This window comes from Dermacentor albipictus, chromosome 6, assembly GCF_038994185.2.
Source record: "Dermacentor albipictus isolate Rhodes 1998 colony chromosome 6, USDA_Dalb.pri_finalv2, whole genome shotgun sequence".
Classification (NCBI taxonomy): Eukaryota; Metazoa; Arthropoda; class Arachnida; order Ixodida; family Ixodidae; genus Dermacentor; species Dermacentor albipictus.
The window spans coordinates 11,097,757-11,121,036 of record NC_091826.1 but is presented as its reverse complement, the minus strand read 5'-3'; the positions used below and the strand labels follow the sequence as shown (position 1 = coordinate 11,121,036).

General features: G+C 46.0%; 1 protein-coding gene across 3 annotated transcripts in view; it reads right to left on the bottom strand.

Moving 5' to 3' along the window:
* The window catches only part of eya (eya transcriptional coactivator and phosphatase 2), a 117,537-nt gene that overhangs the window by 36,976 nt on the left and 57,281 nt on the right, over positions 1 to 23,280 (bottom strand). For all 3 annotated transcript variants that reach the window (XM_070539889.1, XM_065446975.2, XM_070539890.1), the window contains exon 10: positions 8,662 to 8,751. In XM_070539889.1, the coding sequence (XP_070395990.1) occupies positions 8,662 to 8,751 (90 nt within the window). The remainder of the gene's footprint in view (positions 1 to 8,661; positions 8,752 to 23,280) is intronic.

Sequence of the window (23,280 nt, the reverse complement as noted above, 5' to 3'; positions counted from 1 at the left end):
AACGTCAGCGATGAAGATGTACGCGAGGCCTTAGCGCCGTACGGCGAAGTTACGGAAGTTTCACGAGAGCGCTTGCGCGCACAGGGCGTGACAGACAAGGGCTCCACTACGCGTCTGGTGAATCTAAAGTTGAAGCCTGGTGTTAAAAGTGATGATATCCCGCACCAGCTGCGTGTCGCCGGAGAGCCTGCTTTATTAGTGGTGCCTGGAAGACCACCGCTTTGTTTGCGCTGCCACGGAAAAGGTCACGTTCGCAGAGAGTGCCGGGTGCCACGATGCTCGCGCTGCAAACGTTTCGGTCATGACGAAAGTCAGTGTGCGCCTACATACGCGAACGTCACAGGGCCCATAAGGAGTATTGACTCTTCTGAGCTCGTCATGGACGAGGCAGAAGCTGAGGAAACGGCGACAGTACAACACGCGAAGTTGGAACCACAACCAATGCCCCCGGCAACGGCCTCCGCCCCCTTGCAGCGAGCCGTTACTTCGGTGCCTAGCGAACAGCAGCCACTGCAAGAAAGGCAGCCTGACCTGTCAAAGGACGCGCTGCACCGGTCGAAAAAAGCCAAGGAAGGCTCAGCAACATCGACGGATCCCGACGCGCCGAGCGCAATGGAGACCGACGTGACTTCATCATCGAATAAGCGGGCGCACATCGAGACGGTGAAAAGCGACGACCCGGGTGGTGGCCTGAATGCCGAGGAGCCGCCTGCGAAAGCGGCACCGGTACGACGCTCACCATTCGGGCCGAAGCGCAGCGTTCCCCCAGATAAACGCGAGGCGGACGCGGCGCCGAAGTAGGCGCTGGGGTCTGCACTTCACGGATGCCTGTTCAACATGTCGCGCAAGTTTTTCAAGTGCACGGATGGCAATGGATTGTCACGCCGGCAGCCATCCGTCGAAGAAGGTTCAGCTGTGCCAGACATGACACTGCAAGGAATGGCCGTCTGCAATGATGCGAACGCTGTGCGGTCATGTACAGAGGTGAGCGCTGTGCGACCCGTTTGCTCCTCACATAATATGCACGGTGAAACTGAAAAGCCAATGCGAGTAGCCACACTGAATGTCAGGGGCTTAGCGGCCCGGAGAAGACAGTACCAAGTGAGCCGCCTGTTTTTGGAAAATGACTTAGATCTAGTCGCAGTGCAAGAAACTAAAATCGAGAGTGAGGATCAGACGGCCCGCATGGTGGAAACCTTTCGAACGCGCTACAATGTTTGTATTTGTCATGCTATGGGCACATCTGGTGGTTGCGCGATATTCATTCCTAACAACATAGGCATCTCTGATGTGAGCATTGTTATCTCGGAAGCAGCACGCTTGCTTATTATAGACTTTTTATTTTCTGGTCACCCCTGGCGAGTGATCTGTGTTTATGCACCGAATAGCGCGACTGAGCGCGTAGCCTTTTTCGAAAGAATCGAGTCTTATCTGCAGTGTACGAAACGTATTGTTATGCTTGGTGATTTCAATTGTGTGCTGATGGCAGAGGACAGAGCTAAAGTTGTACTTTGCCGCGACAAAAGTGCAAAGGTACTAGATGCACTAATCCAAGAGAATGATTTGGAGGACCTGGGCTGGTTGCTTTCAAATGGAAATCGACCCGTGTTCACACACTTCCAGCGTGGCAGTAGTGCGCGGCTCGATAGAGTGTACGCCACGGTTGACTTTGCGAGCATGTGCACTAAGTATGAGGTAAAGCATGTCTCTTTTAGTGATCACAGTCTTGTAATGGTGACAATTGGGGGCAAGAGAAAGAAAACGCAATTCAATTGGCAGTTATGGAAGTTTAATGTTAAATTACTGGGGGACGAGATATTTAACGAAAAAGTAAAGAAAAAAATAGAAAGCATGGCCGGCATTGCAGCAAAGTCGCGTGCGGCTGAATGGGACCAATTCAAGAACGACGTAAAATTGATAGCTATCGAAAGGGGAACACTGCTCCGCCATAAAGAAAGGGAAAAAATCGAAGAATTGCAATGCCAGCTTGATTTTATGATCAGCATGGAAGCCTCAAATCCCGGGATATACGGTAAGGACATCTGTGAAGTTAAGGGTGAGCTCGAGGCTATGGACGTCGAAAAGTATCGATCCGCAGTAATAAGGGCGCGAGCTGAGAAGATATGGTTGGGGGAAACTCCTAATAAGCGCGCATTGTGTGACGAAAGGAGATACGCAACACAAAATGAAATCAGAGAAATTACGTATCAGAACACTATTACCAGCGACATTGAAGAAATTGAACGTGCATTTGTCGAGCACTATGAGAACTTAATAGGTGTACAAAGAAGTGGGAGCATTCCGCTGACACAGGATACCCTTGATTTAATGCCACGGTTAGATGGTGATACTCGAGCCCTTTTGGAGAAACCCATTAGCGTAGACGAAATAAAACAGGCGATAACTGAACTACCGCTGGGGAAGACACCTGGGCCAGACGGCCTCGGTGCCGCATTCTACAAAGCTTATGCCGATGAACTAGCGCCCATTTTACACGCAGTCATCACGGAGGCGTACGAAACGAGAGAAATGCCGCTCTCTTTCCGTGCTGCTCACGTGGTGCTGATTCCTAAAACCGACGACCATGCTACGCTGCTATCTGTGGGCGCGTACCGTCCGATAACGCTCACGAACACCGACTACAAAGTTTATACGAAAGTGCTAGCAAAACGACTGCAGAGTGTCATCACATTTCTAGTCGGACCACACCAGACATGTGGCATAAAAGGTCGCTCTATCTCTACAAATGTGCATGTAGCCCGTAGTATTCTTGAGTGCTGTGACATTTTTGGCGGACGGGTCGCTATGTTGCAGCTGGACTTAGCAAAGGCATTTGACCGTGTGTCGCATGAAACTCTTTTTTGTATCCTTGAACACGTTAACATAGGCACAGTTATACTCGATGGTCTAAAAATGATATACAATGACTGCATAGTAAATATCGTGCTGAATAAGACACTAATTGAGAACATTAAACTCAGATCATCAGTGAGACAAGGTTGTCCATTGTCACCGCTGCTCTTTGCAATTTATTTAGAGCCTTTCTGTTTATCTCTAATAAGTAACGAAAAAATCAATGGTTATAAGCTTGAATCGTCCCATATTAAAGTGCTTGCATATGCTGACGACGTCGCAATCTTTTGTACAGATCGCCAAAGTGTACTAGAGGCGATAAGCGGTGCTAAAAGATATTGCAGGCAAACCGGATGCGAGATCAATTGGAACAAGAGCATCGGATTTTGGCATGGAAGTTGGGACAACACACCGTCTGTCTTTGCGGAGTTACAATGGACCGTGTCTCCTCCGAAATATTTGGGGGTGCCGCTTGAGCACTACGAGAGTGCCGCGCAGTACTGGGAGGATGAGACGTCGCGCGTAAAAGAGAAAACCGGAGGATGGCAGGGTCGTGATTTGTCAATGTTTGCAAGGGCAACTGTTTGTAATTTGTTTTTAATTGCCAAAGTGTGGTATGTCCTCCAATTTTTGTCGATGACCCGTGTGAATGTACAGAAAATACACAGAGTCTTTGCTGTTTTTATCTGGGGTTCCACTTGGGAAAGGGTCAGCCGTACCAACTTGTTTCGTCCTGTTCGACATGGTGGACTTGGATTGTCGCATTTGTTCTTACGACAGATTGTTTCTCGTTTTGTCTTCTTACGAGATCAAAGGGATTCATTCTTGCGTACGATGATCCAGATCCGTTTGAAAAGCGTTTTGCCTGAATTTATTGTGTCTAGTGCACAGCCTGTACACTACCGGCTTAAAGGCTACTTGCGAGAGGTAGTCGACTCCCTTCGAATATTAAAAGCTCGGTTTTCCCTTCAGTACCTGAGCACAGTAACAAGAAAGAAACTTTACAAGGATTTAGTTGACGTTATGATGCCAGTGCCATTGTACCGAATGAAATACTATGGAGGCCCAGGACAAGATGTTTTAAAAAGAGTTAAAAAGATGCCAGTGAGAGCAAGCGTAAAGTCGTTCTTCTTTAAATTGCATACATCTACCCTTCCGGTCAAAACATGGATAGCCGACAAAGGAATATCTGTACCATGGACGACCAACTGTGCGCTATGTAACAAGCCGGAGACCATTGAGCACGCTTTCATTGAGTGCTGGGATGCAATTTTTTATTGGGATGTCTTGCAAAGAACTCTTAAAAAGGAACTGCCGATAACAGCACAGGGTATACGTTTCCTGCCGGTAGACAGCCATCAGGGCTTTCCGTATGACATGATAATGCTCCTGGGCCTCCATAGTCTTTGGAAGACACGGATGGCGGTAACGCACGCCGATGTGAATGCGCGCCCAGCGCGAGAAAATTTTGTTGAAAGCATTATTTTCATACGTGAGATATATCGTGTACAGGCAGATCCGCCTGACTGGTTGGGTAATCTTGATGAATTAGTGAATTTCAAGAAATTCTAGCTTGTCACGTTGGTCCAAGTAGTCCAACGTGTTTTTATGTATGTCATTTTGTGAATAAAGACAAAAAAAAAAAAAAACTCGTGGCTCAGTGGTAGCGTCTCCGTCCCACACTCCGGAGACCCTGGTTCGATTCCCACCCAGCCCGTCTTGCAAGAGTTGAGCCAAAGCCACTTCTCCTCTGTCGTGACGTCACGGTGTCACGTGATTTCATGGTCACCGCCGCGCCTGAGGAGCTGGGTTGAGCCCTCGTAATATGCTTCGCATAAAACGAACAATTTTAAGCAGCACCGATAAGCGATCGAAGAATATTAACTGCCGCTGTTTACAATTTAAAGCTGATTTCGCCGCAGAGAACGCCACGTGCCGTGTTAATGAAGCCAAAGGTGCGGCGAAGAGCGGGTGACACTGAAGGAGGAGAATGCCTCGGCCAGCGTCCATTTCTGTGCACTGAGCTCAAAGACGTGACCGAAGAGGGCGAGAAAGGAGACATCTACGTTTGCCGTGGCACGTGCTGCTTCTTGATGTGACAAGCGTAGCCTACATTACGGAGGCGCTTCAGAAGCGCAAATGAATTAATAAGGACATAAACCAACCTAGGCGCCCTTTGCGACGCGTCGGACATTTGTGTCGGCCGCGCGGAGAATAGGTACGTGCGACCTCAAAAGCGACAGGGTTCGTAGCAGTCGTGTTGGAAACATCTGGCGTGGGTCCCTGGTGTAACCGCTAAAAGCGTACGCTTGTCAGGCAGAGCCCACTACACGTGTTTCTTGATCGCGGAGACGGACCCCACGCAACAAATAAAAAAACGCGAGTGCACGAAAGAAAAAGAACAGATAAATAAATAAAATAAGCAGTCATGTGCGCTTTGGGCGAGAGAAACCAGTTATTGCAGTGCGTAAGCCGAGATTGGAACCAATGTGAACACAGCGAAAACCACAGGTCTTCAAAGTCCACATTGACGCGTATACCGGGCGCTGTTTCTTCTTCTCTCTTTCTTTATTTTTTTCCAACTGCAAAATAACGAAAAATCGTCTGTCGCAGATGCAGTTCGGGTCCTTGAGGCGGATTACTCGGAGAGAGCTTTAATTTCATGACCAATTGAAATGCACACACTAGTATACATAACAAAGTTGCAGTAATTAAGTTTTACCTGAATACTTTACTGCGCATATTGCAATTTATCTTCGAACCAATTTTCAGGATGTCACCAGTTTCGAAACTATCATTCCCAAAGTTGGCGACGAAATACATTTACGTTCCAGTTACTTTCGAGGATAACCCAAAAACCGGATTTTCGTTAAAGAAGTAAGTGGAACAACAATGAAGTTTCACCGGAAGTTCGACGGTGAACGCCTCGAATCCGCTGCCATCATCGTAATTCGTTATACGGCAGATTCGTGGCCCTTGTTAGATCAATGTCAATCGAAGTTGTCTTACCAGGTTCCAATTAAAACCTGTGCAAATAGACGCGTACATGTTATGGAAAGAGTCCGCTTTGATGCTCTAACAGATGCAGCTTACAGAAGTGTGATTTTCGCTTTTGTAAAATTTGTGCTTTAATTTGTTTTTTAGCTTGTCAACATTCAAGAACGATAAAAGAAATACAGGCCCTTAATCAAAATCCTGTTTCCTCGAGTCAATAACAATCAACGTTCTTTCTCAGATGCAACAAATGTATTTAAAATCAGTCCTGCAGTTGTCTGGTGAAAAGACTGCGTTCTACATGTATTTGAACACGGAAATATGAGTTGACTTTGGACTAAAGCTCCCTCTTACTAACATAGTATTATACTAACAAGGCGCTAGCTTAAAACGGTGCAACTTTGCCACTAACGCGGCATTCAGTGAAGAAGCGTACATTAGTTGGATGACAATCAAACAATAATTTGCAATCAATAATCGGCAATATTAGAGTAAATTACAATTGAATTATTTATATTATTGCATCTGCCACACCGAAGCCTGTCAGTGCCCGAAGCACGAGTTGAGTAAGCATATCGAATCAAGCCACTAGCAAAGTTGCCCCAAAATATGTGGACGCACCAACGCATTGTTTTCCAAAAAGCATTCTTAGGTATTGCGGCCAAAAGCTGCATCTTGATAACGGCATCATTATTATCATGAGCTCATTGTAATAAATATCATAGATCAAAGCAACTCATTTAACCTTCCCTTTCTCTTTCTGAAAAGAACGCCGATTCCGCAGTTGAGTTTAACACGACTTGCACACTGACCAAGCTTCACCACAGTGCCAACCTTTGGCTTCACTGCAAAATAGCAGTGCACTAAAAAGAAACAGCATTTAAGGCAAAACTTGCAGAAAGCAACCACTATGACACGAGTAATTTGCATTACCCTGTTTTTCCAATACGCTGTGAGCGCCAGTCTCGGTTTGTAACACTTCCTGAAGTATAGTCGGAGCTTTCAGTTCAATTTTTCTTTTTTTCTTTTTGTTATATTTTTCAGTCTCGAATAATAACTGATTGTTCGGTAATATATAACAAATGTATTTTCATGGAAGCCCGACAATTGGGAGGTCCTTTTTGACCTCGCCTTATATTTAGAAATGGCAATTACAAGCAGAAAGCATATTTAGCACCAGCAAACAAGGACGGTAAATATGCGCTAAATATGCTTTCAGTTTACCAACACGCCCAACAAATGGCAAGGCAATTACAAATTGCACTGCTCAATGAGACCTACTAAACTCTTTGTTGAAGCGTACAGTCTTATTGACTATACTTTATAAGATAACGCGGCTGGGTGAGCTAGTAGGTGCATATTTTGGAAAGCAAAAGCGCTAAAAGGAAGACAAAACAAGAATACACAAAGCATATTCGTACACAAAGCATATAACACAAACTTACAAGCATATAACACAAAGCATATAACACATATGCTTTGTATTCGTACACAAAGCATATAACAGCAGCAAGCAAGTTCGTCGGAACAATACGATCGATCTTCCCGTGTAACAGCGTAGTGTGCTTCGTAAGAATATTTCCCCTAATTCTTTCCACCCACGTGGCTTCATTTTGACGGCAGTGCTGATAAAAGCCAAGCAATTTTTTTCCCTTACGTGCTTAGATCCTGATACATTTCGTTCTGTCGCTCTCACATTAGCTATAGCATTGAATCTTGGTGACTTACATATGTAGCAAACTTAACGCCTTTACTGCGCCTTCAAAAACGGAAATTAGGCATGCTTATCTCCAACCCATTCTGCCTCTCAAATACAAATTATCTTGAAGAACTTGGTATCTTATCCTTTGTCACTGCGAAAACATGAGATCTGCATCACGATAAGCAACATAATCCAAACTAATTCTATATTACCATTGAGTATCTTCTTTTTCCCACGCCGTATCACTAGGCAAGCCTCTAATTTCAATTTAACCTACCAAAATGTAGCAACTTGTACGCTGAACGATTAATACAGTTCGTAGGTACATAGATTAATACGTACATAGAATTGTACGTTCCACTGCATCTAGCACAAACTCGTTGCTGTTAAAATTTGTTTTAGTGTGTTTTTCAGTGGCACACGTGAAGGCACGTTGGATGCGAGCGTGCGTGTTTTCTCCCTAACGCATAACCTATATGCATAGTCGATATTGGGCTGGCTACTAGCTTTTAAGCTGTCAGTACAAACAGCGCTTTGTAAATTTCTTTTGAGTTTTAAATAAAGCGCTTCCTCCTCCTCAGGAAACAACAACGCCTAAAGAGAATCACACAGGGCAGGCGATCACCTCGCGCGTGTGCAGTGCCATTATACCATGAGTGTAGCATATTTGATCGATTTATTTTACTTATTTATTTATTTATTTGCTTCTTGGTTTATTAGTTCATTTGTTTATTTACTTATTATGCATACCTTCATCGCCCACAACACATTACTGTAGGTGGTTTTAGTTATAACCCGTAATTAACCCATTTCTTTAATATCGATACAAACAACAGATTAAACCTCATTCGTTCGACAGTAATACATAAAAAAATAACAAGCAAGCACTCATAAAAGGAAACATTGACAATTCAGCCATATTTATCTAGATACGCGATCAAACTATCGTAGCCTCCGTTGTTTGAGCATTCCACTTTCACTTTTTTGTGTCTAATCGCACGCTCAAACTGTGCTATTTTTCATCCTCTCGCTTCATCGCTATTGGTTAACCGCATTATCCCGCACAGCTACGTTGATCTGACTATGGAGAGGCAAGAGAGACCAGCTCTCACCTCGAGGTCGTTGAAGAAGAAATGAGAATCTGCCAGGTTGAAGATCATCTCTTCCATTCCGAGTCCATATTGCACTGAGGATGGGGTATCCTGTGGGTGGGACAGAGACGTATTCAGTGTAAAACGCTGCCTTCTAATCAAGCCATTGTCACAAGTGTAAGAGAGAAGCAATAGAGACTTTGTCGTAAGTGCTAACACGACTAAGGCAACAACCAAGCACTTCACTTTAATGATGTAGTAGGCTTACACTCGGTGCCACCACACTTTACATTTGTCAGCGCTAGAATACTCGGCCAAGTCAGTGCGCAGATGCACTTCTTTCTCGGTGCATTCGCACTGTAAGTGCATCTTTCCCAAGTAACTCTGAAGTTCTAGCATGTGAACAAGCCGGCTACTCCAGGGATCAAGTTAGGTCTCAATGAACACTGGATGCTTTCATGTCATCCGTTTGACACACGTATCATTTACTTCGAACGCTCAGAGTGAGATGACCGCTTAATGGACCCAAAAGAAATTACTTCCAAAAAGTTAATCTCCCTCCCCCCTTCACACACATACATAGGCGAAAAAAGAAAATAAATATAATACAGCGAACAGTTCAGGCCAGTAGTGATTTGTGACTGCATTAATACCACATGGTCGCTTTGCTGTATATGAGTGTTTAAAGTATTTGAAGGGAGATGTGACCGAGCGAAATGCGTCAAGCAAAACGAACAGCAGCGTATGTGAAGAGAAATGGAAACAAGCATGTCAGCCCGCCAAGTCTTTAAAACTGTAGTATCTGAGCTTAACGTGCGAACAAAACAACACACGCGCATCATTAGAATGCATGAATGTGATTGCTTGAGCGTAATATTAACGAGAGGATTCTATGAAGGTGCGGCTACTGTGTCTACATTCCAGAAAACGTGCTGCACATGTCAAGAGAGAGAGAGAGAGAAAATAATGTAGAGAAAGGCAGGGAGGTTAACCAGAGGTAGTTCCGGTTGGCTACCCTGCGCAGGGGGAAGGGTTAAGAGGGATAAAAAGAGAAACAGAGTAGAAGGGGGAGATAGAAAGAAAGGGAGACAAGCACGAACAAAGCGCGTACTCTACAGAGCGGTAGGGGGCGGCATTCTTAGAGTCTGTCGTGAAGCCCCGTGGACCGCAAGAACCTTACTAGCGCGAGTAAGGCCTTCAACGCGGATGTTCTTTCGGAGCATTGGCCTAAAGCTTTTAGTTCTGAAAGTGGACGATTGTCCAACTGGTCCAGCACTCTGCACATCACTTGTCTCTCAGCACTGTATCGCGGGCAGACACAGATAATGTGTGCGAGCGTCTCGTCGATGTTACATGTGTCGCACGTGGGGCTGTTGGCCATTCCTATGAGGAAAGCGTAGGCGTTTGTAAAGGCAACGCCTAGCCACAGACGGTAGATCATAGTCTGTTCACGTCGGGGTAATCCAGGCGGGAGGTGCATCCGTATGTCCGGAGACAACGAACGCAACCGACACATTGTGAAAACATTCGAGTCCCACAGGGGCAAAGTACACTCACGGGACATCAATCGCAGCTGAGCCGCAGCGTCTGTTCGTGAAAGCGGAATGAAGACTCGTTGACCACTTTCATGTGCAGAACGGGCGGCTTCGTCGGCGTGGTCATTCCCGCTGATGTTACAATGTCCTGGAAGCCACTGAAAGATTATGTTGTGTCCCTTGTCATAGCTTTGGTGATATATGTGCCGAATTTCTGAGGCCAGTTGTTCATTGGGTCCGTGGCGCATTGGGCTTCGTATGCACTGAAGGGCTGCCTTGGAGTCACTAAAGACTGTCCATTGTTGCGGTGGCTTCTGCTTAATGAAATCAAGTGCAGCACGGAGCGCCGCGAGTTCTGCACCCGTCGATGTGGTCACACATGAAGTTCTTAATTTGATTTCCTCAGATTGTGCCGGGAATATGACTGCAGCAGCAGAGCTGTTGAGTTTTACCGAACAGTCTGTGTATACATGTTGGCGGAATCTGTGCACGTTGTGAATGTGCTCCAAAGTTGCTTGTTTCAAAGCTTGCAATGGCGCTCCAGCTTTCTTTCTGATTCCTGGAATTGTCAGTTCAACTTGCGGCCGGTGCAGACACCACAATGGATCTGACAATCGTGTAGCGGGCGTAAATCCTGATGGCAAGTACGATTGATGTCTTGCAATAGTTTTAGCAAAGGTTGAAAGTGGCCTCTTTGCAGGCATGCAAGCAAGATGGTGTGAGGGAATCCGAGTCAGGTGTCGGATGTGCGTTCTCAGGACGTCTGTATCAATGTATACTGTCAAAGGAGCGTATCTGGCTATGGCCACTGTCGCAATCGATGACGTTGTTTTGGGAAGACTGAGACAAGTCCTGAGTGCTTGGGCTTGCACGCTCTGTAGTTTGCGAATATTCGTGGTGCAAGTATTTCCTATTACAGGTAAGCTGTACCGCAGGAAGCCCAAAAACAGTGCTTTATATAGTTGCAACATTGATGGTACTGTTGCGCCCCAGGACTTGCCGCCGAGAAACGCAAGAAGGTCCACAATGGCGGCCAAACGCTTTGCCATGTACGAGATGTGAGGGCTCCAAGACAAGTCTCTATCAATGATGACGCCAAGAAATCGGTGCGTTCGTCTATATTGTATAATTTGGTCATTAATCCGCAAAGCATACGGGGCCATCGATTTGCGAGTAAAAGCAACCAGTGCACATTTCTCAGCGGAAAGCTCCAGGCCTTGTCTTCTTAGGTATCTTGACACAACCGTTGAGGCTTTCTGAAGTCGTGCGCGAACTTGTACACGTGTCACGCCTGAAGCCCATATGCAAATGTCGTCTGCATATACGGAGAGTTGTACGGTTCGCGGTAACGAATCAGCGAGACCAACGAGCACCAGGTTGAAAAGGGTAGGGCTGAGTACTCCGCCTTGCGGTACACCACGACTGGTATAGCTAGATGGCGTTGGTCCATCTTCAGTCAAAATAAAGAAAGACCTTCCATTCAAATAGTTGCATATCCAGCAAAAGGTGCGTCCACCAATCCCTACAGCTTCTAAGGCGTCCAGAATGGCATGATGATCTACATTGTCGTACGCACCTTTAACATCAAGGAATAGGGCCGCAGTGATGCGTTTCAGGTGTTTCTGGTGTTGTACGTATGTTACCAGGTCGATAACGCTATCTATTGACGAGCGGCCACGTCGAAAACCAGCCATTACCTCTGGATAGACGTTGTAAAATTCCAGGTACCATTCTAACCGTGTAAGGATCATTCTCTCCATTACCTTGCCGACACAGCTGGCCAGTGCTATTGGACGGTAAGATGACAATTCCAACGGAGATTTGACAGCCTTGAGGAGCGGAACAAGCCGACTGGATTTCCACGTTGTAGGGACCAGGCCGTCACGCCATGATGCGTTGTATAGGCCAAGAAGGGCATCTCTGGCCTCCTGACCAAGGTTTGCAAGCGCAGAGTATGTGATGCCGTCGTGTCCTGGTGACGAAGATCGCCTGCACCCAGCAAGTGCGGCCTCCAGTTCTTCGATGGAGAAAGCAGCGTCCATACGAGGATCTCGGGAGCAAGGGGGCACAATGGGAATAGGTGCGCAAGGTGAATGCGTGAGCGCCGGACCCGCGATCCTTGCGCAGTAATCTTCGGCTACCTCGACTTCTCGGCGTCCTTGATGTAGGGCTAAAGACTTAAATGGACGACGCTGTTGAGGAGGTGATCGAAGTCCACGGATTGTTCTCCAGACAACCGACAGAGGTTTACGCGGGTCGAGAGCCTCACAAAACGATTTCCAGCGTTGATTTTGCAGTGCAGCAAGGCGACGCTGAATTTTCTTTTGAATGCGTCTGGCCTCTCTAAGGTCGTATAATGATTTAGTCCGTCTGTACCGTCGCTCCGCTCGCCGGCGGATTGCACGGAGGCTCTGTATTTCCGAATCAAAATCTGTGTATTTCTCTAATGGCCGATATGAGCGCATAGCATCCTGCATAGCCTTGGCGATCTCAAATTCTAGTGTGGATGAAATGCCTTCGTGGCATGCGTCTTCCATAAGTGATTTAAACACGGGCCAATCTATTGTTTGTATAAAATTTGATGGAACGGATTTGGTGAGGCCTTTTATCTTCAGGTAGGTAGGAATGTGGTCGCTTCCGTGGGTTTCTATATCTGCGAACCAATGGACGCGGCGAGTGAGGCACCGCGAAACAAATGCTAAGTCTAAACAACTACTGTATGTCCGTCCGCGCAGAAACGTGGGACTGCCATCATTTAGACAACAAAGTTCATGGTCGCAAGCAAAGGACACGAGGTTTCTTCCTTTGGAATTGATCTTGTTGCTTCCCCAAAGTGAATGATGCGCGTTGAAGTCCCCAACAACAATCCATGGACCAGGTGTCGTATCTATAATGTCACTCAGTCTCTGCCTATCGAAACGACTTGATGGAGAAAGGTAAGCGCCCACTAAAGTAAACGCAAGTTTTTGTTTTTTCACGGTCAAACACACATACTGATTAGTGTCATGTGGGCGCACTGGATGAACAACATAATTCAGTTCACACCGTATGTAGATGGTCACTTTGCTAATGTCAGTAGAAGTCGATGACACATGAGGTTCGTAGCCTGAGATCCGGACGGGTTTCTGTAGCTTCGGTTCACAGATGACAACAATGGGGAATCGATTGGTGAAAACGTAATGGCGAAAATCACTGCGGGATTTCAGGCCGCGGGCATTCCATTGCATAATAGATGCTTCCTTGACTTGTCTGAAGAACGGCTGACGCGGTAGAGCCATTGTGCTTGCTACTCGAGGCTCGCAAGAACCGGATCCAGGCCGTCCAGCACTTGTAGTGCACATCGAGCAGATGGCGTCTGCATGTCGTTTATCAACACGCGAATGACTTTCATTAGAGATTTTATTAAGGCGATAACTTGTTTGTCTTGACCGCGCACGTGATCGGAGCCCTCATTGGTTCGTCGGTAGTCCACCGTCGACCTTTGTTGGGCTGGAGGACTTAATGTGGGAAGTGCAGGCCAGTCGTTTGCAGTAGAGGTATTCACTACGTCATCAGACACCGTGTTGTTAGTGTGGGTGAGCGCCTTGGGAGCACCAGCCTCAGGAAGTATCGTCTGTCTTGCGACGGTATCAGTATTTCTAGACGAAGATCGTCTACGGCGACGGCGGACACTACGCCGTCGTACTTTGGCGGCGGCCTCTCTGTGAGTTGAGTTGTCTCTCACCATTTGTTTTAGGACTTTCCGCTCTGTCTTGTGTCTCGGGCAGTCTTTCGACGACGCTTCATGGGGACCGGAGCAATTGGCACATTTGAAGTGAGTCGCACGGCAAGCATCTGCGCTGTGCTGCTCAGAGCATCTTGCGCACACGGTCGAATTTTTGCATGTGCCGCTGACATGACCGATCTTCAAACAATTACGACACTGAAGTGGTCTTGGAACAAATGGTCGTACTGGATGACGGAAAAATCCAACTTTCACGTGGGACGGCAGGCTACCTCCCTTGAAAGTTATCCTCACACAGCGTGAATGTCCTAAGCGACGGATTTCAATAACAGGTACATCTGCTGTGGCGGGTTTGACCAAAATAGGCAAATCGTTGTCGTCGATTGACTCATCGACATCATAAATCACACCTGATATAGTATTGCTGTCCTGCGGTATTATCGTGCGAACATTTATCTTGCCCAGCGTTTTCACTGTACTCAAGATATCCAATGCTGCTCTGTTCTTGACGTCAACTGCGAGAATGTTCTTGCGGGTGTTAACTCTCATATCCGTGATCTCATTTGGAACAAGAGCCTCTAGTGTTACAGATGTGGCTTGCCTGTTCAGCCGATTCAGGTTGTCGGTGGGCGTCTCGGGTAGGAAGAGGATGGTATGAGCCGTGTCTTGGGCCTTTGCTGCCGCCGTCGTCCTTGTTGCAGACGAGGAGGCAGTGACGATTCTCCTTTTTCCTTTTTGCCTCACAACGGTCAGGTAGTCGCCGTCATCCGACAGATCTTCTTCTGAAGCAGAGTAGTACAGCAAGGTGTCCTCGCTGCCTGTGTCGCTCATCAGGTGATTGCGCTTCCTCGGAGCGCTCGACGCTGTGACGTCGGTCTCCTCGGGACGTCTAGCTGACTCCGCTTCCATCGCCGAAGGTCTCGGAAGCGGCGCCTCCCGAAAACACGCAAAAATACTCGCAAAATGAGAGCAGTAGAAAACGGGGTTCCACAAAAGAGCCACTTCTTCGTCTTCTCAGAAATGCTAATCAGAAATGCATGTCAAGAAACACAATGCGGTGAGTAGGCACAAATGCACCCGCGACGATGTGACTACAGGGATGGTTCGACTTCGTGCGAGCTGGTTGCACGATGAAGAATAGTGCACTAGAAAAAATGAGTTTGTGCAGCACACGCAGATAAAACATACAGGGAAACAGACGACGTAGGCGGGCGCTGACGAACGAATTTTGTTATAACAAATTTATTCTGAGCAAAGCAATAGAAGAGGGTAGTGCACGTCATGACGCTGTTGCGCTGAGTTTTACGCTAATAAAAAGAAAAAAAAGCAAGGCAATGAATAACGTTGCAGTCCGTCTACATCCTTGTTCCTTTCCTTGCTATTATTATTATTATTATTATTATTATTATTATTATTATTATTATTATTATTATTATTATTATTATGCCCGGCTAAAAATCAGCGCAACATAGTTATGAAATCCCTTCTGCATTGTGCCCTTTTCTAGCTCGGCAAAAGTTCCTTTGTATCTAACTCGCGAACTAACCTGCAAATAATTCTTTTTCTTTTTTTTTTGTAAGCGCACTCAACGTGCAAGCCTGCTAGCAAGTACTTTATTGGCTGCTGCCGCAACCCTTTCGTACCACACCCTCTCTACGTTCATTACTCACATCTTACAAAATTTCGCACCTAGGTCACCACAGCTTTGCGTTGCAAGCTGTTCCTTCTGTTTGCGTACTTTCCCGTTATATATAGTTTCTTTTTTTTTTTTCACACGGAAGCAGTAGTGTGCGTCGAGTGCAAACCGACGCACAGCACGCCACAGCGCGGTCTCCGGGGCTTCCAGCCGTGTCTCCGTTCCTCCGCGCGAGCCCGCCGTCACCACCTGTTTCGACAGGCCTTCCGCTTCCCTCCTCCCATTCTTGCTAGGAGCCAAGGGGCAAAACAAGATGGCGCATCGTCCTCGTCGTCGAGGCCCCGGCCCCCCCTATCGTAGAGGTGGTGGTTACCCCCGACGGCCATCTTGAACTCCGTTTCCTTCCCCTTTCAGCGAAGGGACGCCAATACAGATATTTGGAGTGAATAGAGAGAGAGACGAATTCGAGGGTATGTGCAAGAGGGAAGAGCAACACGTTGTCAGTAAAGCTTGCCTGGCACTCCCCCCACCCACACGCCCTTTTATCGGTGGCGAAGGACTGCAGTGGCCATCTTGAAAGCCTCTGTTCCGTCCTCTTTCATAGAAAAAGTGTGTGTGTGTGTGTGTGTGTGTGTGTGTGTGTGTGTGTGTGTGTGTGTGTGTGTGTGTGTGTTTGTGTGTGTGTGTGTGTGTGTGTGTGTGTGTGTGTTTCAATTGGAGAGAGGGAAAGAGATGGACAGGAGGCGGAGAGAAAGAGAAAGAAAGGAGATTTGAGGAGGCAGTCGGGGAGGAGACCAAGCCCTGGCTGGGAAGCAGGAGGGGGAAGGCCTGCGTGCCTAAGCGGCGGCAGCGACAGCGGCTGTAACCCGACGCTGCCCGGCCGAAACCCGAGCCGCGCCGGGACGGTCCCATCCCGGCGAGCGGCCTGCGTGCGGAGGGGGGTTGTGTGCGCGCCCGTGCCGAGACTGGATCGGCGCGCGCTTCGCTTATTCTCCCAGCGGGCGCCAGTGGCAGCGAGCGACGCCGAAACGCTGCTGTCCTCTAGGCGCATACCCCCTCACCATCCCCGTGTATACTTCTCGCCCTCCCTCGCTAGGTGAGGGCAAAACGGGCAGGACAGTTCGGTGCAACGACGCTCATACTGCACTTGAAGAGAAAAAGAAGTCACCGCAGTTTTAGAAGTACAAAGAAAATCGAAGCACGAAGGCTGTAAAACGTGAGTCAGGGCTGTCAACAATAATATATTGAAAGCGTACCAGAGCTGGAGCATTGCCGTTATAGTGAACACATTAAGCGTTAAGCGGAGGTATGGGTGTTTACGTGAAGTGTGAAGTATGAAATAAAAACAAAGAATCCACTGCTCTGCGAGGAAAAAACAGTACTAGCTAGTAGCTCTTGTCGACATCATAGCCGGCTATTCGCATTGTACCCTGGACATAGCCCTTGCAAACACGCAAAAGTATATAATTTCCTAAGGAAAAAGTGATTTTTATAAGTTCACTTCAGCTTCAATTTTTTTTTTCTATATCCTGGAGGCTCCAACAGATGTTTGTGAAATCTTGTAAACCTTGTGCGCTTTGTATTGTAACATTACTCGTCAGTTGGCGCCGAGACAGGGACTTGCGAACGAACGTTTTCGTGTGTCGCTTGTTCCACGTGCGCATTCTTGTAGTCATTTGTAAAGTGAAGACGAAAACTGGCCGTACAACTCGATCGCGGAAGTAGAGGTAAGCATGGGATAACACATGCGGGGAATAACAAGCAAAATGCATTCACAATAAAACCATAACGTTATTCTTTCCTTATGAAATAGCAGAACGTGCTATAACTGCTGCGTCGTCTCTCAAGTTATATCTAGACTTATCTATAAGTCTCAGATGTAGCGCATTCTTTGCGATTACGATATCTTCTCAAGTTGCTGAGCTGATACAATTTTCTTTTTTACTCCCTCTGATGTATTTGCCCAATTTCGCCATTTTCGCATTCTTTCGACATTGTTCTCGAAATGTCGAATGTATAAGAATTTGCTTATATCTTGGTTAATCGCTTTTATTCGACGTTTACGCATTCTCTTCCCACTTGGTTATATTATTTTTGGATAGCCGATGGTTGCCGTAGCTTTGTCGTACCCCTATCGAGGCATTTATGTGCCTTCCTCATGTCCGGCTCGCTTAGGGGAAATACTCAGCTGTCGTCATCCTGTTTTTTAGGGCGCGTCTCGTAGTTGTGTGGTCACTATTGCTATACACCATCGCCACAGTCTAGGCCACTACCACAGAGGGAGGGCACCGAGATCATCGTCAACATTCGCATTCACATCAATTCTGCTCAAGAACAAGGAGGTCCCCTCATCTTTCTGCATCTGCAGCGGTAGATGAAGCAAGATTTAAAACCGGGCAGAGTGATAATTACGTTTTTATAAAGGAGCCACCAGAAGAGAAAAACCAAAGTGCTTAAATACTGGGTATCCCTAACCTACACTTCTGCCATTGCAAAACTACCACTCGTACAATGACAGATATGGGGCCTGTTAGGCCTGAAAAGACGCATACACGAAAGTTGCATGGTGACGTCCTTCGGAAACACGCTGTGACGTCACAGATTTTGACATCGTCTACGCTGGTCTAGTTAGTCGTTTATCAGTAAACACGGGATACGTTGCATTCTAAAGTAAACAAAACAATAATCTATCAAGTTTCTAAATCATTCCTTATGCTAAAGTGGCCCAAATTCAAGGAAGTACATTAAAGTCTGTGATGTTACACTGAGGTTCTAACGTTGACGTATTGGCACGAAATTCCATTAACGAGAGCTTGGCCTCTGTTTTCGATTTAGTATACAAACCTTCATTTTTCAAGTGAACAAAAACAGGGCTTTGAAGGAGTACTTCACCAGTCTATACTTATTCTCCGTTGCTCTTTGGTGCCTATTAAATTTATAATAATAATAATAATAATAATAATAATAATAATAATAATAATAATAATAATAATAATAATAATAACTTCTTTATTTCCATCAGTGATGGAGGAGACTGCGGGTAAAAGTCGCTTTAGAGGCAAGCGACTTGACTAGAGCCCGCAGCCTCCTTTACAAGGCAAACAGCGACTGAACAGGAGATATATATCCATAGCAATTGACTACATGTGAAACATGCACAAAAAATAAACGCAAAAACACAAATGACCTGAAAAACGCTCTTCAATTATTTAAGAAAGACTGAGTGACAAAATCTTCACGTAAACCTCGTACATCAGTTATATAAATATCAGGACTTGATTTCAGAAACAAATTTAAAAGTGTTGGTAGTGTGTATGATATCTTTTGTGTAGAATAATTGGAACGCGGAGTGACTACCTTCCACTGTTCCGTACACCTTGTGATGTAAGAATGTGTGTTCCTGGTGAGATTAGATAACTCATGCAGAAAATTTAAGTTCTCTTTTACCTCCCGTTTGAAAGCTTGACTTAACTTGTAATTATAAGGGTTAAACACGGGTATTATATTTGCTTTCGGAAATAAGTCTGATGTGTGGGCATTGTAAGGTAGGTTAAATAGTACTCGCAAAACTTTTTTCTGAAGTATATGTATCTTTTCTAGATTCGTACGTGATGTGGTAACCCACACGAGCAGGCAGTAATAAAGTGTAGAAAAAAATAGTGTTATAAACAAGAACCTTGATTCTGTAAGGTAAAAGAGGTCTCAGCCGCACCATCATGCCAACTACACGAGATAATTTGCCCAATATCGATTCTATGTGCATGTCCCAAAGCATATTTTCTGTGAAAATAACTCGAAGTATTTTAAAACCATCTACAATCTCTATGTTTACATCGTCATAAACAAGGTTGATGGAACTGATTATTTGCTTAGATTTGGTCCTAAAGATTATTTCTTTTGTTTTGTTTATATTGATTTGTAGACAATTTTGTTTTGACCAAACATGAAGAATTTTCAGAGCAGTGTTAGCTTTATTCTCAAGGCTACTAGAGTCAGGTGATGAAATAATATACTGGCATCGTCTGCGTACGTTACCTATTTCGCATCTTTATAGATATTTACTATGTCATTTATATTATACGATAAACAGGAACAGGCCAAGAATACTACCCTGAGGAACGCCTCTGGTGATATGTTTCCAATTTGAGCGGCTATTGTTTATTTCAACATATTGATAGCGATTATCAAGATAAGATTTTATAAGGCTTCCACAGTGCCCTCGAATACCGTAGGTTTCAAGCTTATCAAGTAGAACCGAGTGAAGGATGCAATCAAATGCTTTAGTAAAATCAATATAGATACCAAGGACAATGTTCCTAATTTCAAATTGCGATAAAATAAATTCTTTTTGATGGAGTAGTGCTAATTTTGTATACCGTCGTTTTCTAAATCCAAACTGGGCTGGAGAAAGTAGGCTGTGCTTGTCGAAAGACTTCGAAACCTGCATTAGTATTAGTTTTTCTAGACCCTTCGAAAAAACAGGTAATATAACAGTGGGTCTGTAATTTTTAGTATCATTGACGTCACCTTTCTTGAACAATACCGACACTCTGGCTATTTGCATCGGTTTAGGAAAAATAGCGCTTGACACCAAAGACAAAGAGTAAATCAGCCTAGACTCAGAAAGTATTCCTTCGAAACATCACTTTCGTTAACTTCGTGGCAATAGGTTGCTTAGTAGAAAGGAAAATGAAGGACAAAGCTTTCTTTTTTCGAATTTCCCCCCCGAAGCTCCAGCGCCGGCACATTAATATGACGTCACGTATTTCAATCGTTTCTTTTTCTTTGGGGGCTGCTGAGCACGAGGTCGCGGGATCGAATCCCGGCCACGGCGGCCGCATTTCGATGGGGGCGAAATGCGAAAACACCCGTGTGCTTAGATTTAGGTGCACGTTAAAGAACCCCAGGTGGTCTAAATTTCCGGAGTCCTCCACTACGGCGTGCCTCATAATCAGAAAGTGGTTTTGGCACGTAAAACCCCAAATATTATTTTTCTTTGGGGGGGGGGGGGGGGGAGTAGGAGGGAAGTTATGGCTTAGTAACCTTACCCAAACTTGCTGTTTCTTTTGTGAGAATAGTGTTCTTTTGTGAAAATGGATCATGGTCTGAGCACACTGACAGCATTGCTCGTAGAGCAGGTGCTTCAGTTGAGTTACCTCAGAGGACCCTCAAATATGCATGGAGGCACGTTATGAAGGTGACTTATAAAGCCTGCATTATGCCAATACTCGAGTATGCCTGCACTGTGTAGGACCCATCCAATTCTGTGCGCATTATAACATTGGAGATAATGCAATCTAATGCCGCAGTATATATTGTGGGGCGGTACAGATAGTATACGATAGCGCAGCAAATATGAAGAAAGAGCTAGGCCGGGCTCCTCTTTGCGAATTTCGCAAAAAACCCTGGCTTAAAGCTGTTATAAAAAATTTATAATAGCCAAAGTGGAAGCCTCATTACATATTTGCGCGAATAGACAGCGCTTTCAAAATTCAGAAGTACCTCACCAGAAAATATTTTAACTGAATAAAGAATAAGGAATCAAAATCGGTCAGTTTAGCTCCTTTGAATAGGCTGCAGTCCATCTTTACTGCCAAAAATTTTACTATGCCACAGCAAATGCCGTCGATATCGATGACGTCACGGCAAGCTGCTGCGGAAAATTGACGACGATGTCTGCCAACCATCTATCCATCTGGCGTATATTCAGGCTCACTGACCGTCTTCTAACGGCGAGAGTGACCTTTCCGATATGATAAAAGGGTTCCTAACTCATGCAGCTCAAATCACTTTTTTCTTTGGGGTCCCTTTAATGACTCAAATGAAGTTTTGCGACACACGCCATCCCTAATGCTGCACACAATTCTCGAAGGCGCCGGTTGCGGAATGGAGCGAGGAAGAGCTAGGACACGGAAAGGGGGTGCACAAAGTGGCAGAAAGGGAGAAAGCAGAGCGCACTGACGGCTTCGGGGGAGAGAGGCAAGGGTAGAAGGTGAAGAAGAGAGCACAGCCTCTTTCATGTTCCTGTACGCGGCGTGGTGCTGGAGAAACCGAGGGACCGAGGTGCTTAAAACTCGCCTGCGACGCACTTCTGTCAGTGGTTGTGCCCCGGATAGCAGACTACGCACTTCCAGCGTTGTGTACACACGTCGCGCAGCGATGGCGCCTCGACTGAAAGGCGTTCTGGAAACGAACTCGCGGTCTGGAGAAGCAAACTACAAACACGGACAAAATGTAACGGCAAACGCACATACGCCATTGTATAAAGAGGAAGAAATAAAAAGAACACCCCCAGTTCTTTCATCTTCCCTCTAGTAAGAAAGAGAGAAAAGGCGAGGAGCCCCCGTCCCCTGTCGCGGCGATTTTCCGCCGGGGGGGGGGGGCGCGGGGGCTGGAACCACGGCCGTGGGGGAGCCTCTCTCTCGTCCCGCGTCCTTCCCTTCCGGCTCCACTCAACGCTAGCGCTACGCTACGCCTCAGCCACTGGCTGCTTTGTTGACTGTGATTCTGGCTGCCCGCGACGCTGCCGCGCTAGGCGCCGTGTACTGATCCTCGTCCTTGTTGAACCGGGCGAGTATTTCGGCGAGATTGCGAATAAGCGCCCCCCCCCCTGCCCTCCCCTTCCTGCGCCCCTCTTTAATCGTGGGCCCTGCGGAACTGCCAAGGCCTACCCGCTGAGCAGTATCGGCAGCGCTGACAGCGTCGTCTGCTCCGGAGAAGATGCGATGCGCAGCAGTGGGGTCGACTCTGCGGCGGATGCTCCAAGGCGCGAAGCACTGAGTGCGATTAGATAAGAACTCACGCGCCTAAGCGAGGTTGGAAGGGTATCAGGTCTTTTGGCCATTCCATTGACGGCGGACAGCTGGCGAGAAAGAAGGAAAGAGAGACAGCAAAAAGGCGACGACTCGTGAACTATGCAGGGATCCCAATTGTTCCTTGCAGGGTGGTTTGAAAGCGGTTACGTGCAGCCGGCGGGATATACGTTGCAAGACTTCGATAATTCGAGGCACAAATATTCTGCGATAACTGTGGCGTTAACATCGACGAATACGCGAATCTGTTATCAAGCGGAAAAAAATAATACAAGAAGGTGTGCTCATTTTTCCCCCTCTCTCGTTTAAATACAAGCAATTGCATTAATAATAATCATCATCATCCGTTTTTAATCCGTAATTTACAAATACATTTGTACCGGATTAGTGTGCGACCAGAGGTCCAAGAGAGGAAATTGCTAGGGGGACCTCCTAACAAAACATAGTTAGGTGATAAGTACATTGGTCAGCAGGAAATCACGGGTTGCGGGAAAATAAATGCATCGTTCAAGATCTACATGAATAATATGGTAACAAAGAGCATAACTAAATGATGTTTTAAAAAGGAGCGTAATCACTAACGCAAAGATATCAAAGCCATAAATTAGCTAAAAAGTGAATTTTAAGACACTGACGAGGTGAGTGAAATGTACATAGTCGCATGTTCCAAAGTGGTATACATAAATATCTTGCAGTCATTCTGTCGTAATTAGTACCTAATTTTGGTAAGTGCGATTATTATTAACGCAACTAACGTTATGAACTATTAATGAATAGAAGCACTGCGTAATCATCAAGCAAAGAGGTCAAGGTTGTCGTCGAAGTTGCTCCCAACATGACTTTTTTTTTTCTTTTTTTGGCTACCAATGTCAGATAGACCACAAAACCGCATCTCTTATCACGGTCAAAATTGTGCGCTGTTGTTAAGTGGGA